Source organism: Scyliorhinus canicula, chromosome 1 (assembly GCF_902713615.1).
Source record: "Scyliorhinus canicula chromosome 1, sScyCan1.1, whole genome shotgun sequence".
Lineage (NCBI taxonomy): Eukaryota > Metazoa > Chordata > Chondrichthyes > Carcharhiniformes > Scyliorhinidae > Scyliorhinus > Scyliorhinus canicula.
In genome coordinates, this window is record NC_052146.1 from 18,207,507 (window position 1) to 18,223,520 (window position 16,014).

The window sequence follows — 16,014 nt, forward strand, 5'->3', positions numbered from 1 at the left end:
CTTTGCAACACCCATTGGGGGCGGGAATCCCCTGGCGTCAAACAACAGTCATCCCCAAAAGGGGATATTAGTCAGAATATTGAGTTTCCTCTTGGGAAAACCTGGAATCAGATCACCTATCTTTCCATGAGCCGCATCTGCAAAAAGCATTCAGTGCAATCCGAGAGTAAGTTTCCGCATTCCGACTACTGCCATTTGAAAAGGAACTTCGCCAAAGTCTCATAGGCTGCTCCCCTCCCCGTCTTTTTGAGAGAGGGAGAGCTGACTGGTGGTGATTTAACCTTTCACCTCAGGTGAGAGGCAAGGTTGAGGAGGCGGGTCCTTCGTGAATAACCTCAGCTAGTACAGGAATTGAGTCTGTGCTGTTGACGTCGCTCTGCATCAAGAACCAGCCATCCAGCCAACAGAGCTAACCAGCCAATTTAGCTCAGTTGGCTGGACAGTTAGTTTGTGATGCAGAGTGAGGCCAGCGGCGCAGGTTCAATTCCCGTACTGGCTGAGGCCCTGCCTTCTCACCCTTGCCCCTCGCCTGAGGTATGGTGACCCTCAGTTTAAATCGCTACCAGTCAGCTCTCGCCCTCAAAGGGAAAAGCACCCTGTGGTCATCTGGAACTATGGAGACTTTACATTAGACAACGTTAACATTTTGGACTTCCAGTGGCGGCCAAAGAGTGATTGGTCGCACATTTGGTGGCTCCCGCTCAAGGTGGAACTGGTCTTTTTTCACCCAATTTAACAGGTGTTTTCTGGTGTGAGGTGCACGAGCACTGAGAGATAGAAGTGCTCCTCCGGTGGGGCCAGTTTATGCTTATCAGATGAGGAGTGCAACAAGCAAGAGGCAGCAGTCTGGCTGGGGGGTTTTCAAAGTGCGACAGAGGGAAAGATGGCAGAGGGCTCTGGGGGCGTCATTGCCCACCCAGTGGTCTACTGAGCAACTGGTGGATTTCTTGAGTGCTAAGCTGCAGCAGCAAAGGCAGGAGGCCTCAGAGGACCTGGCGAAGGGGGTGGAGCATCTCAGAGTGGAGCAGAGGCTGGAGGATGCAGAGTTCGGGGCTCCAGAAGATGGAGGGGTCAGTGGTGGAACATGAGGACCGGCTGGCCTCGTTGGAGGCAGAGATGGTGCTCATGGTGGAGAACCTGAGGCAGCTGAGGGAGAAGAAGGTAAATATGTCCGAGAAGTCGGTGGGGAGGGGGTCTTTGACCATCCTCCCCCCCCCCCCCCCGAGGTGGAGTGAGCTCGCAGGGTGTGGAGGAAGAGACCGAAAATGGGGGAGCCGCTGAGGGCGATGGTCGTTTGCTCGATAAGGAGAAGGTTCTGAGATGGGCGAAGGAAAGGAGAAAGTTCACCTGGGACTGAAACGTGTTGCGGATTTGCCAGGACCTGGGTGCGGCAGGCCGGGTTCCTTTGGATCAAGGCCGCCCTCTACGAGGAAAGAGTGAAGTTTGGGGAGTCACATTCTGTTCTTCTGTGGGTTACGCACCAGAATCAAGAGTTTTATTTTGACATGCCGGAGGAGGAGACTGAATTTAGGCGAGACCATGGACTGAGAGGATTGTGAGGCCAATGAACTTTGGAGATGCCAATATGGGGAATATGGGTGTGTACGCTGGACGGACGGTTGTATTTACTGTGTTTGGGTGCAGACTGGGGAAGTGTGTTTTACTGTTTTGGGGGAATTGAGGGTAAAGGGCAGCTGGGGGGGGGAGGGGGGAAATGGTGGTAGATGGCGGCCTCGAGTGGGGTCACCATACTAACTGGTTAATGGGGGTGAAGTGGGGGGGTCGATCTGTGGAGGGAGTGGGTGAGGGGGTGTGGCTGGGTTTTCATTTTCTTTGTTTAAGGGAGGAGGGGAGTGGGGAGGGGAGATGCTGAGTTGGTGTGGCGTAGTTGGTTAAGGGGGAATGGCGGCGGACATCCTGGGGCGGGCTAGAGGTTAGACGAGGCGTGCACCTGGGGAGCTGGACGTGTGGACCTGGGGAGCTGGTTAAAGAGGGGCTATGGCTGATCAGCGAGAGGGGTTTGGGGGATGGGGAGCCCCCCCCCCCCCCACCCCACCCAGTTGATTACGTGGAACATTTGGAGTTTGAAGGACCCAGTTAAAAGGTCTCGTGTTTTCGCGTATTTAAATGGTTTAAATGCAGGCGTGTTTATTCAGGAGACGCACCTGAAGTTGATGGAGCAAACAAGGCTGAGGAAGGGTTAGATGGGGCAGGTGTTCCATTCTGGGTTGGTTATGAAGACGAGGGGGGTGGCGTCGTTGATCAATAAGAGGATGGCCTTTGAGGTGGGAAATATTGTGACTGCCCCAGGGGGTAGAATAGTGATGGTGAGTGGGAAGTTGGAGGTGACCCCTATGGCACTGGTGAAAACATATGTCCCACATTGGGACGACGTGGTATATCTGAGGCGAGTTTTAGCAAAGATTCCGGACCTGGACACGCAGGGGGGAATTTAATATGGTGCTGAATCCTAGGTTGGAACGGTCGGGCCCAGGGTCCCTGAAGGTTTTGGATATGGCAAAGGAGCTGTTAGGGTTTATGGAACATATGGGGGGCTGGAGGAAGGGGGGGGGGGGGGGGGGCGCACCCAAGCGGTCTAAGAGGCTGAGGGTGAAGGAGTCTGGGTATTTTTTGCATGTGCACCGGGTCTATCCCGGATTGATTTCCTTGTCACTGATGGCAGGAGTGGTTGAATTGGAGTATTCGGCGATTGTGATGTCGGACCATGCGCCGCATTGGGTGGACTTGCGGGTGGCGAAGGGGATACCCAGCAGCCTCAGTGAAGGTTGGATAAGGGGGTTTGCGAGACGGTGAGGGTGACCATCCAGAACTAAGACTGGGGAGGTTACCACCTCCATGCTGTGGGAGGCACTGAAGGCGGTGGTAAGAGGGGAGTTTATCTCTATTCGGACACACAGGGAGAGAGCGGAACGGGCTGAGAGGTTGAGGTTGGTGTAGACCATTCGGAGGGTGGACCGGAGGTACTCGGTGGCACATGAGGAGGTGTTACTAAAAGAGAGTAAGAGGTTTCAGATGGAGTTTGGACTGGTGTCCACAGGAAAGGCAGTGGGCCAATTGCGTAGAGCCAGAAGGGCAGTAAATGAGTGCAGGGAGAAAGTCAGCAGGATGCTAGCGTACCAGCTGAGGAAGCAGAGATTGGGAGGATGAGAAATGATAGGGGCACGGCGGTTTTGAGCCTCCAGTGGGGGTGAAGGGATGAGGTGGTTTTTGGATGGGCTGGAGTTTCCGAGGGTGGAGGAGGTGAAGGTGCAGGGACAGGGGGCCCTGATCGGGTTGAGGGAGGTGAGGGACTGCGTGGGGTAGATGCAGGCGGGGACGGCCCTGGGCCCGGATGGGTTTCCAGTCGAGTTTTACAAGAAGTTTGGGTCGGATCTGGCGCCCCTCCTAATCAAGATGTATAATGAGCTGATTGAGAGGGGAGAGCTTCCCCCCATGCTGTTCCAGGCTTCGATATTGCTTACTTTAAGGAAGGAGAAGGACCCAGAGCAGTGAGGATCGTACTGCCCGATCTCGCGTTCAATGTAGGTCGGTGCAAAGTTGTTGGCGAAAGTGCTGGCAACTCGGATAGAGGGTTGTGTGCTGGGGTTGAGACTGAGGGTCAGGCAGAGTTTGTGAAGGGGCGGCAGCTGTTGGCAAATGGACGAAGCTGACTAATGTAATTATGATGCCCACGAAGGGAAGAGAATCTGAAGTGGTCTTGGCGATGGACGCGGAGAATGCTTCCAATCGGATGGAGTGGGCAAACCTATTCAAAGTGATGGGGCGTTTCGGGTTTGGTCAGGGATTTGAGGACTGGTTTTGGCTGTTGTATCAGGCACCTAAGGCGAGTGTTTGGACTAACAAGGTCAGCTCGGAGTACTTTAGGTAGCACCAGGGGACAGGGCAGCGGTGTCGGCTCTCCTCGTTGCTCTTTGCCCTGACTTTGGGACAAAGATGGCGTGCAGTTAGGCCCAGCTGCAGGTTGGTGGAGGGAAGGAAGACCGACTTTAAGAGGTGGTATGTGCTGCCGTTATCATTGGTTGGTCGGGTCCAGATGGTATTAAAGTGTTGCTGAAGTTTTTGTTTGTGTTCCAGAACCTCCCGATTTTTGTGCCCAAGTCCTTTCTTTAGGAAGGTCAATGGGATGACTTTGAGGTTCACGTGGGCAGCGAAGGTTCCGCAGGTTATGAGTGTTTCCTTGGAGAGGGATCGGTGGGGTGGTGGTTGGGGGGGTGGGGGGGGGGGGGGGGGGGGGGGGGGGGGGTAGCGTTGCCGAGCTTGCTGAATTACTATTGGGCAGCAAACATTGCAATGGTTAGGAATGGGCGGTGGAGGAGCAGTCGGTGTGTAGGGTTGATGGAGATAGCGTCATGTCAGGGGACTCGTTTGAGGGAACTATTGTTGGTGCCACTTCCGTTCTCACTGGTCAGGTTATCTACAGGCCCGGTGGCGGTATCAGAACTGAGGGTTTGGATCCGGAGTCGGCAGCACTTTGGAATGGGAGGCAGGTCTCTGTGTGCGCCGATTTGGGATAATCATAGGTTTTTGCCGGTGGGGTTGGTTCTGGGGGTGACGGCAAGTGGGGTTAGAATAATTTTGGGATTTGTTCATTGGAGAGACGTTTGCAGACCTGGATGAGCTGGAGGGGACGTACCAGTTGCCGAAGGGGAACGGGTTCAGGTATCTGTAGGTTAGAGACGTCATGAGGAAGGAGGTGCCATCATTTCCGATACTGCCTCCCCCCGGTGCCTCAGGATAAACTCCTGTCCGAGGATGAAATAGGGAAGGGCAGAGTTGCAGATATATATGGGGAGCTGTTGAAGAGAGACAGTGCTCCCGTGGATGAGATTAGGCGTAAGCAGGAGAGGAGGAGCTGGGTGGAGCAGTATGGAGTGAAGATTTGCGGAGGGTTAATGCACCTTCGTCATGTGCAAGACTCGGCCTTATCCAATTTAAAATGCTGCACAAGGGCCCAACTATTGGTATCCAGGATGAGTTGGTACTGATCGGGGGTGGTGGGCAGGTGTGGGTACTGATCGGGGGTGGTGGACAGGTGTGGGTACTGATCGGGGGGTGGTGGGCAGGTGTGGGTGCTGATCAAGGATGGTGGACAGGTGTGGGTGCTGATCGGGGGCTGGTGGGCAGGTGTGGGTGCTAATCGGGGGTGGTGGACAGGTGTGGGTGCTGATCGGGGGTGGTGGGCAGGTGTGGGTGCTGATCGGGGGTGGTGGGCAGGTGTGGGTGCTGATCAAGGATGGTGGACAGGTGTGGGTACTGATCGGGGGTGGTGGGCAGGTGTGGGTGCTGATCGGGGGTGGTGGGCAGGTGTGGGTGCTGATCGGGGGTGGTGGGCAGGTGTGGGTGCTGATTGGGGGTGGTGGGCAGGTGTGGGTGCTGATTGGGGGTGGTGGGCAGGTGTGGGTGCTGATCGGGGGTGGATGACCGGTGTGGGTGCTGATCGGGGGTGGTGGCAGGTGTGGGTGCTGATCGGGGGTGGTGGGCAGGTGTGGGTGCTGATCGGAGCTGGTGGACAGGTGTGGGTACAGATCGGGGGTGGTGGACAGGTATGGGTGCTAATCGGGGGTGGTGGACAGGTGTGGGTACTGATTGCGGGGTGGTGGACAGGTGTGGGTACTGATCGGGGGTGGTGGACAGGTGTGGGTACTGATCGGGGGTGGCGGACAGGTGTGGGTACTGATCGGGGGTGGTGGACAGGTGTGGGTACTGATTGCGGGGTGGTGGACAGGTGTGGGTACTGATCGGGGGTGGTGGACAGGTGTGGGTACTGATCGGGGGTGGTGGACAGGTGTGGGTGCTGATCGGGGGGTGGTGGACAGGTGTGGGTGCTGATCGAGGTGGTGGACAGGTGTGGGTGCTGATCGGGGGCTGGTGGACAGGTGTGGGTGCTGATCGGAGGCTGGTGGGCAGGTGTGGGTACTGATCGGGGGGTGGTGGACAGGTGTGGGTGCTGATCGGGGGTGGTGGACAGGTGTGGGTGCTGATCGGGGGTGGTGGACAGGTGTGGGTGCTGTGCGGATGGGGAGGGGATAGGGGGAGTAAATCATGTCCACATGTTTTGGGCATGTCCACGGTTGAGTGGGTTTTGGATGAGATTTGCGGACCTAAGAACAAAGAACAAAGGAAAGCACAGCACAGGAACAGGCACTTCGGCCCTCTTAGCCTGCGCCGACCATGCTGCCCATCCAAACTAAAATCTTCTACACTTCCTGGGTCTGTATCCCTCTATTCCCATCCTATTCATGTATTTGTCAAGATGCCCCTTAAATGCCACTATCGTCCCTGCTTCCACCATCTCCTCCGGCAGCGAGTTCCAGGCACCCACTACCCTCTGTGTAAAAAAACTTGCCTCGTACATCTACTCGAAACCTTGCCCCTCACACCTTCAACCTATGCCTCTGAGTAACTGACCCCTCTACCCTGGGGAAAAGCCTCTGACTATCCACTCTGTCTATGCCCCTCATAATTTTGTAGACCTCTATCAGGTCGCCCCTCAACCTCCGTCGTTCCAGGGAGAACAAACCGAGTTTATTCAACCTCTCCTCATAGCTAATGCCCTTCATACCAGGCAACATCCTGGTAAATCTCTTCTGCACCCTCTCTAAAGCCACCACATCCTTCTAGTAGTGTGGCGACCAGAATTGAACACTATACTCCAAGTGTGGCCTAACTTAGGTTCTATACAGCTGTAACATGACTTGCCAATTCTTATACTCAATGCCCCGGTTAATGAAGGCAAGCATGCCGTATGCCTTCTTGACTACCTTCTCCACCTGTGTTGCCCCTTTCAGGACCTGTACACCTAGATCTCTCTGACTTTCAATCCTTACTGAAGTCCATATGGACAACATCCACTGCCCTATCTGCATCAATCATCTTTGTGACCTCTTCGAAAAACTCTAACAAGTTAGTGAGACACGACCTCCCATCACAAAACCATGCTGCCTCTCACTAATATGTCCATTTACTTCCAAATGGGAGTAGATCCTGTCTCGAAGAATTCTCTCCAGTAATTTCCGTACCACTGGCGTAAGGTTCACCGGCCTATAGTTCCCTGGATTATCCTTGCTACCCTTCTTAAACAAAGGAACAACATTGGCTATTCTCCAGTCCTCCGGGACCTCACCTGAAGACAGTGAGGATCCAAAGATTTTTGTTAAGGCCTCAGCAATTTCTTCTCTCGCCTCCTTCAGTATTCTGGGGTAGATCCCATCAGGCCCTGGGGACTTATCTACCTTAATATTTTTCAAGATGCCCAACATCTGGTCTTTTTGGATCTCAATGTGACCCAGGCTGTCTACACACCCTTCTCCAGACTCAACATCCACCAATTCCTTCTCTTTGGTTAATACTGATGCAAAGTATTCATTGAATACCTCACCCATTTCCTCTGGCTCCACACATAAATTCCCTTGCCTATCCTTCAGTGGGCCAACCCTTTCCCTGGCTAACCTCTTGCTTTTTATGTACGTGTAAAAAGCCTGAGGATTTTCCTTAACCCTATTTGCCAATGACTTTGCGTGACCCCTTCTGGCCCTCCTGACTCCTTGCTTAAGTTCCTTCCTACTTTCCTTCTATTCCACACAGGCTTTGTCTGTTCCCAGCCTTCTAGCCCTGACAAATGCCTCCTTTTTATTTTTGATGAGGCCTACAATAACTCTCGTTATCCAAGGTTCCTGAAATTTGCCGTATTTATCCTTCTTCCTCTCGGGAACACGCCGGACCTGAATTCCTTTCAACTGACACTTGAAAGCCTCCCACATGTCAGATGTTGATTTACCCTCAAACATCCGCCCCCAATCTAGATTCTTCAGTTCCCTCCTAATATTGTTATAATTAGCCTTCCCCCAATTTAGCACATTCACCCTAGGACCACTCTTATCTTTGTCCACCAGCACTTTAAAACTTACTGAATTGTGGCCACTGTTCCTGAAATGCTCCCCGACTGAAACTTCTACCTCCTGGCCGGGCTCATTCCCCAATACCAGGTCCAGTACAGCCCCTTCCCTAGTTGGACTGTCTACATATTGTTTTAAGAAGCCCTCCTGGATGCTCCTTACAAACACTGCCCCGTTTAAGCCCCGAGCACTAAGTGAGTCCCAGTCAATATTGGGGAAGTTGAAGTCTCCCATCACAACAACCCTGTTGTTTTTACTCTTTTCCAAAGTCTGTCGACTTATCTACTCCTCTATCTCCCGCTGGCTGTTGGGAGGCCTGTAGTAAACCCACAACATTGTGACTGCACCCTTCTTATTCCTGATCTCTACCCATGTAGCCTCACTGCCCTCTGAGGTGTCCTCCCATAGTACAGCTGTGATATTCTCCCTAACCAGTAGCGCAACTCCGCCACCCCTTTTACATCCCCCTCTATCCCGTCTGAAACATCTAAATCCTGGAATGTTTAGCTGCCAATCCTGTCCTTCCCTCAACTAGGTCTCTGTAATGGCAACAACATCATAGTTCCAAGTACTAATCCAAGCTCTAAGTTCATCTGCCTTACCCATAATACTTCTTGCATTAAAACATATGCACTTCAAGCCACCAGACCTGCTGTGTTCAGCAACATCTCCCTGTCTGCTCTGCCTCAGAGCCATACTGGCCCTATTCCCTAGTTCCCCCTCAATGCTTTCACCTTCTGACCTATTGCTCCGGTGCCCACGCCCCTGCCATACTAGTTTACTAATGTCAAAGATTTTGGGGCTAGAGGTAGCCACGAGTCCAGAGGTGGTGATATTTGGAATGTCGGAGGATCTGGGGAGTACAGCTGGGGAGAGTGGCCGACGTGTTGACCTTTGCCTCCCTGATAGCCCAGTGACAGATTCTGTTGTGCTGGCGGGACCCGGAGCCACTGAGGGCAGAGATATGGGTGAGCGATTTGGCAGAGTTTTTACATTTGGAGAAGATCGAGGTGGAAGCTGTTCTTTGACTTCTTTAAGGAGTATTGAGTCAACAGGCCAGGCGGCGGGCGGGGGGAGGTTGGGGGGGGGGGTTCATTTTTTTGTTTGGGCTGGAACGTTTTGGGTGAAAAACTAGAAAAGGCGGGGGCGGCGGGGGGGGGGTGGGGGGGTTTGTTTGTTTGGGGGGGGGGGGTGGTGCAGGGAGAATGGCTGTTTCCTGTTGCTGCGGTTGGAGTTTGTGTTTTGGGGTTTCTTTGTTACGTGTATATTTGAAAATTCCTTCGATAAAATGTTTCTTTAAAAACAAGAGAACGTTAACATTTAACACGGGTAGTGTTGCAGGTGAAAATTACCTTCTCTAAATCCACTTGTTCCCCATGACTTCCCACAACCTCCTGATTAGCTTCCTGACTGATGAGGTTTCCTCCGGTGCGCTCCGCTATATTCTCCCCTTCTTGTCTCTCAGGTGCTGGACAACTGGGCTCTTGTCCGTCTTGTCTAACGTTCCCCATGTCCAGTGGAAAATCCCAATTCTCCATTGACAACTCGTCCTTTCTGCTGGGCTGCTGCGTGCCGAGAGTAGTTTCCATAGCAACCGGGCCTTGGCTGCTCGGGAATGAACCGATGTTTTGCTCAGTGTTTTGCTGAGGAGTGTCCGTGTTTTCCAGCTGCGTGGTGCATTGTCCCGCCGATGCTGTCCTCGCTTGGGTGCCTTTCGGTTTCCGTAGCGGTTTCGCCCGTTTGTGCGTGGCCTTTGTTTCTGGCGGTGGCGCAGATCGACCATCAGGCCCATCGCCAAGGTGCCCGTTTACTAATAGCTGGGTTCCTCTATCCATTGCCTCGTCTACCGGCTGGCATTCATTCTGAGTTAAATGTAAAAAATATTGAACCACACTATCATCCAATTTAGCTGGTCGCTGCAATGGGAGACAGGTGAAGGGTTCAGGTTAATACCAATGAAAAGGGTGGAATGACAACATCTTAATCTCCGGCATGCACAGTGGATCACACAAGATTATCAAAGCTGGAGAAACAAGAACACATTAAACATGTTGTTCCAAATAATAAAAAACATCTTTAACCACGATACATACTTTTGTCCCATTTTAGCACGATTTTAACTAGTTATGGTATTGCACCTTTAATTGAAGCGTGACATGGAATTAAAATCAGTGTTCGATGTTGCAATGAGTCAATCACATCCTGATGCCACTCAGGTATGTATGAACATAACAATAGCTAGTATTTATTTAGCACCTTAAACATACTAAAACGTTCTAAGGTTCTTCACAGTGACCTTATTAAACAGAGGGCTGGATTCTACGGTCCCCAGCCATGTGTTTCTGGGCAGCGGGAGGCGGAACGCCATTTGCTGGTGGCGGGATTCTGTGTTCCCACCGCTGTCGGTGGGATTTCCCATTGAAGCCCCCTCCCCATGCTGCTGGGAAACCCAGGTGGGGGGTAGGCTGCCGGTGGGGCGCGACCAGAGAACCCCACCACCAGCAAACAGCCAGAAACTTCTGGCCAGAATTTAACATTCGGCCACTTAAAGAGCCATCAGGGCAGGTGACCGATAGCTTCGTCTAAGGCGTGGGTTTTAAGTTGTGTCGGAATGGAAGAGAGAGATGGAGAGGTTAGCGAGAAGAATTCCAGGCCTTTGGCAGCGAAAGGCATAGCCACCAGTGATGGAGTGACGAAATTTAGGAAAGTGCAAGGGGCCAGAGTTGGGTTGGCGCAGAGGTCTCGGGGGTTTCCACAAGAGGTGGCAGAGTTAATAACGGAGATAGAAAGGGATTGCAGAACGGGCAGTGACACCCAGATACAGTGTCTTTATCCCACCCAAATCCAAAACCATGCTTCCAGCAGAGAAGCAAGAATGCTCCTCGTCTCTCTTTAAAGTCATGGCCAAGTCCAGTGTCAACATCAGGATGTGGTTTTCTGAACTTCCGACAAAATAACAGAACCAGACAATTACTGCCCAGGATAGCAATTGCCGTGAGAATGGGTGATTACCAACTCGGATTGGGTGCATTTCTGGTGGTTTCATCACCATGAACTCCAGCATCCTACCATCCCATGGCCAATTGGAAAGTAAATAGAGTCACCCAACTGGATGAATCCTGACTGTTAGCCAAACCACACTTTCCCTCCCCTTCCCCCCCCCCCCCCCCCCCCCCTCCAATATTTTCACAACTAGTAAATGAAAACGTTCAAAGAAAAATTGATTGTTGACTGCTCAATGATCTTGGCACGCAGTATTCTGGAGATTTTACTCTTCAATCTCTAGAGAGTCCAGCATAATTCTGCAGGGTTGGAAACCCTCCTGCCAAACTATTTTGGGAGGAAATGGTCAATTAGCCAAGTGAAATTAAAATATTTACTTCAATTTTACTTTGCAGGAAAAAGCAACAAAAATAAGCAGTGCTTGTTTTCAAGGCAGTAGAGGAAAGTTGTTACCTGTCGACATCATAGTGCTCAAAAAACCAAAGTGAAGGGAGTTGTGGGGATTTGAATATACCACCTGAAAGTTATGGTGGAAACAGATTCTATCGTAACTCTCAAAGGGAATTGGATAAATATTTAAAGGGGAATATTTACAGGCCCTTCTGTAAAGAGCAAGAAGGAATGGGACTTGAATTTTACTGAAAGGAGAGACGTGTTGCTGAAGCTTTTCACCTTGCACTCATTGGGGCAAACACAAGAATGCTAAATTTCAAATAATTATGACAATTTACACAACAGATAAAAAGGGTGCTGATTGGATGGCAACTCAACTCTGATTGGCCAAGGCATTGCCAATGGAGAAGGTAATAGGGAACTATAAGTTCCTCAAGATCCTGGGTAATTCAAAGAAAGGTGCACGGCTTGAACATATTCCTTTTGTTTGCAGAGAACTGGTCCCTGTATATGAATGTATGTCTCTTCGAGCAAGTGTAAATGAGACACTATGAACTCGACTGATTATCGCAAATAGGTGCTCTCTCCGAGGCAACGTCTCAGCCAATCAGAATCTAATTGCCACCCAATTAGCACCCCTTTTCCACTGTAGTGTAAATTATTGTGATCGCTTGACATTTGCCATTCTTGTTTTTCTGCTTCGTGCAAGATGAAAAGCTTCAACAACATGTCTCTTTTTTTACAGCAATATTCAAGTGCTGTGCTGCCAAACATGGAACGGGACAAGCTCTTTTAACGAGTCATAGATTCTACGATTCTAAATCCAATTAGAAACTTTGCAGGGTATTCTTCACCTTTAAGATTATCCTCCCGTCAGTTGGATCCTCCCCTACTTCCCTTCACACTCTCCCGCCCACTTCATTCCACGTGGGCCTCTCGGGCACACTCACCTGTTGCTCGAATTTCCGTTCCTTTTCTTGTTCCCGTGCCTCTTTCGCTTCCTTCTCTGTTTCCCGGACAAGCTGCTTAATGAATCCTGCAGTAGCTACAGGGGAGACTGGTGACACGGGGGGGCGGGGTAGCTCTTCCTCCTTGATCTATTTTTGTACAAATTGACCGAGAGCCATTTTAGTAAAGTTGCGCTCGATTCCCCCACCCACCACCACTGCTCTCTCTGTATCATCCATGTTCAGCCGATGAAGTCTGAATTATAAACGACCTAACTCAATGAGAAAGTCGAAGGCAACTCTCCCCCCCCCCCCCCCCCCCCACTCCCTGTCCGCGGGTTCCCCAGCGAACAATGGGAAGCCCATTGACAGCAGCAAGACCAGAAAATCCTGGCCACTTGAGGGGGGTGGGGGATGGCTTCCGCTCAATGCCTTTTCTCCACTTTTTCCCCACCTTCGTCAAGGCATCAACTCCCTCACTTTTCCCAATAGTGCTTCGCCAGGAGGTCACTTTTCACGTGCGAACATTTGGCGGTAAGGCTCTTCAGCCACAGCGGTTTCCCCGGATTCTAGGGGAGGGACCCACTGTTTGTGGGTCACCCCTCCCCAAGGGGTCACTTTCTTTTGCCTGAGAACCCTGGACGGTGGTCCCCTCTGAGTTAGTCAAATGAGAGGTGCATCACGGTCAAAATTAATCCTCTCCTTGCCCAATGTCCGCACGAGGAGACGAACAGGGAATGATTGTCAAGCGATGGTGAAGAAGTTTGCTTTTCCCCCTTCACTACCCCAGGGGGAGTTCAGGAAAATGTTAATGCCCCAGTTTGACATGGCCGAGAGTGTTTCTTAAAAATATATTTTGGATTATCGTCCACTGTGATTCTTTGGGGCCTCAGACCTTGTGACCCTACAGAACATAAACAGGATCCAGGAATGATATAAACTCAAAGTTCATCAGTTAACGCGCATAATCTCTGGTGGAGCCAATGCACAACATGCTCAGTATTGAAAGCACATCTCCCATCAATATTTATTAATAGAGTCCCAGTGTGCATTCACAATCCATCTTATAATAAGCACATTCGGCTCATTCAGGGGCTCCTCATCCAACAGGACATAGGGATGGGAAATAGAATGCTGGATTGCATATGGGGGAGTGTGGATATGTTTCAGGGGAACTGCCAGTACCGCAGGCAATTCTGTTTCTTGGTCAGATTTGGCTTTAGTATGCCAGTTCGATGGGCCGAATTGCCCCTTTCTGTCCTGCACTATTCTATAATTCTACGATTGCTGAACACATTCAGTGTATCTACTGGATAACTGAAGCAATTGCCCACATACCTGGTACATGCATGGGTGATCAAAATGCATCTAAGGGCACTTTTTACATTTCTGGCCATGGATTTTCCAAAGACGGCCCCAGGACAGGTCCGCGTAAGCAATGGTGTCCAGAAAATGCCTACTCGGGTCGGTCAACACCTCAGGCTGCTCCAGGCCTCAACTCAAGGACGGGTGCAGTCACGCACCATCTTTGCCACTGAGTGCCATTTGTCCATAGTCAATCCAACTACCCCACTCTACATACATTTTTTCCCTGCCTCCTCCTCACTGTGCTAAAGTCAAGACTCACCGCACTATGCTCCAGCTCTACCTCATTTTCTTTCCGGTGCTCCGAATCCCAAAGGACCAGAAGACAATGGATCAGAAGTAGGCCTTTCGGCCCATCGAGTCTGCTCCGCCATTCAATGAGATCATGACTGATCTGATGCGATAATCCGCGACTCCACTTTCCCGCCTTATCCTCAAAATCCTTGATTCTCTTATTGATTAAAAATCTGTCTATCTCGGCCTTGAACACACTCAATGACCCAGCCTCTACAGCTCTCTACGGTAAAGAATTCCACAGATTCACTATCCTCTGAGAAAATAAATTCCTCCTCACCTCTGTCTTAAATGGGCGACACCTTACTTTGAATCCTAGACTCTCCTGCATGGGGGAACAACCTCTCAGCATCTACCCTGTCAAACCCCCTGAAAATCCTCTATGTCTCAATAAGGTTGTCTCTCATTCTTCTAATCTCCAATTAGTACAGGCCCAACCTCTCCTCATAATAAAATCCCTCCATACCTAGGATGAACCTACTGAACCTGCTCTGGGCTGCCTCCAACGCCGATGTATCTTTCTTTGGATAAGATATCCTTGGACCAAATCTAGTCTAACTAGTGCCTTGTGTAGTTTTAAAAAGACTTCCCTATTTTATACTCCATTCCTTTTGTAATAAAGACCAACAATCCATTGCCTTCCTTATTACCTGCTGAACTTGCATGCTAGCTTTCTGTGATTGATGCGCAACCCTAAAATCCCTCTGTGCTGAAACTTTCTGCAGTCTATCTCCATTTAAGTAATATTCAGCTCCTTTATTATTCCTACCAAAGTGCAGAACGTCACAATTTCCTCCATTAGCAATGAAGAAAGGTTGAGTAGATTAGGATTGTTTTCGTTGGAAAGACGGAGGTTGAGGGGGACCTGATTGAGGTCTACAAAATTATGAGAGGTATGGACAGGGTGGATAGCAACAAGCTTTTTCCAAGAGTGGGGGTGTCAGTTACAAGGGGTCACGATTTCAAGGTGAGAGGGGGAAAGTTTAAGGGAGATGTGCGTGGAAGGTTTTTTACGCAGAGGGTGGTGGGTGCCTGGAACGCTTTACCAGCGGAGGTGGTAGAGGCGGGCACGATAGCATCATTTAAGAGGCATCTAGACAGGTATATGAACGGGCGGGGAACAGAGGGAAGTAGACCTTGGAAAATAGGAGACAGGTTTAGATAAAGGATCTGGATCAGCGCAGGCTGGGAGGGCCGAAGGGCCTGTTCCTGTGCTGTAATTTTCTTTGTTCTATTATATTCCATCTGCCAAGTTTTATCACTTAATCAGTCTAAATCCCTCTGTAAACCCTTTGTGTCTTCAGACACAACCCCAAAATAGTTCCCACCCACCATCAACACTGCACTGAGACAGATATCACTGCTTCAATCCTTCAAGCTGTGCTCAGCACGAGTGAGACACCTTGCTTAAACCAGATTTATCCGAAATAACCCTAACGGTGCCTGAAAACACAAGTGATACATCTATCTCATCTATTTATTGCCTTCCCATCTATTTTTGCGTTATCTGCAAACTTGGCAATGGTGCATTCACCTCCCCTGTCCAAGTCGGTAAAAAAATTGTCAATAATTAATTCTATCCTTCCTTTTTCAGACTTTCAAATCCCAAGTTTGGCATCATCTAATAATCATGTATTGATTCACTTCACCTTTCCCCTTCACCTTTTCAAACCCAGCAGTTTCCTGTATCTCTTAAGCCTTCACCTTTAAGCGAGGCTTTTTTTTTAATATCAAAAATTGGCAGACAGCACCTCCTCTTCATAAACAGGCACCATCTCTCTCTCTTTCACCGTTCTGTCGCCTGCTCTTGTTAGTTGGCAGTGAGGCAGAGTCACACCAATTCAGTGTACTGTTACCATGGTGTATCAAATGTAAATCTCCACCACAGCAAAAGTGGATTGATGGTTTGACAGGTGACAGCACCAAATGTATAGGATCTACGGGACAATGGAGCTGTGACATGAGCAATGGTAAAACATGGGCTGAGATGACTAATGTTCACAGGCAGGAGGGGTCTGGCTTCTGAATCAAATAAACAGCCTTGAGCACAGGCCCAGTGTTGGCAGCACAGTGGCATGTTGCTTGTTCAAACAGGA

At 50.3% G+C, this 16,014-nt stretch overlaps 1 protein-coding gene across 4 annotated transcripts in view; it reads right to left on the reverse strand.

Annotated features, from left to right (window-relative positions):
• LOC119974608 (unconventional myosin-XVIIIb-like) overlaps positions 1-16,014 on the reverse strand; it is a 390,682-nt gene that overhangs the window by 338,589 nt on the left and 36,079 nt on the right. For 2 of the 4 annotated variants that reach the window (XM_038813761.1, XM_038813683.1), the window contains exons 3-4: positions 12,263-12,409; positions 9,269-9,832 (exon numbers count right to left, since the gene is read on the reverse strand). In XM_038813761.1, coding sequence (XP_038669689.1) covers positions 9,269-9,832; positions 12,263-12,409 — 711 coding nt within the window. The remainder of the gene's footprint in view (positions 1-9,268; positions 9,833-12,262; positions 12,410-16,014) is intronic. The other 2 variants (XM_038813847.1, XM_038813932.1) reach the window with 2 other exon arrangements.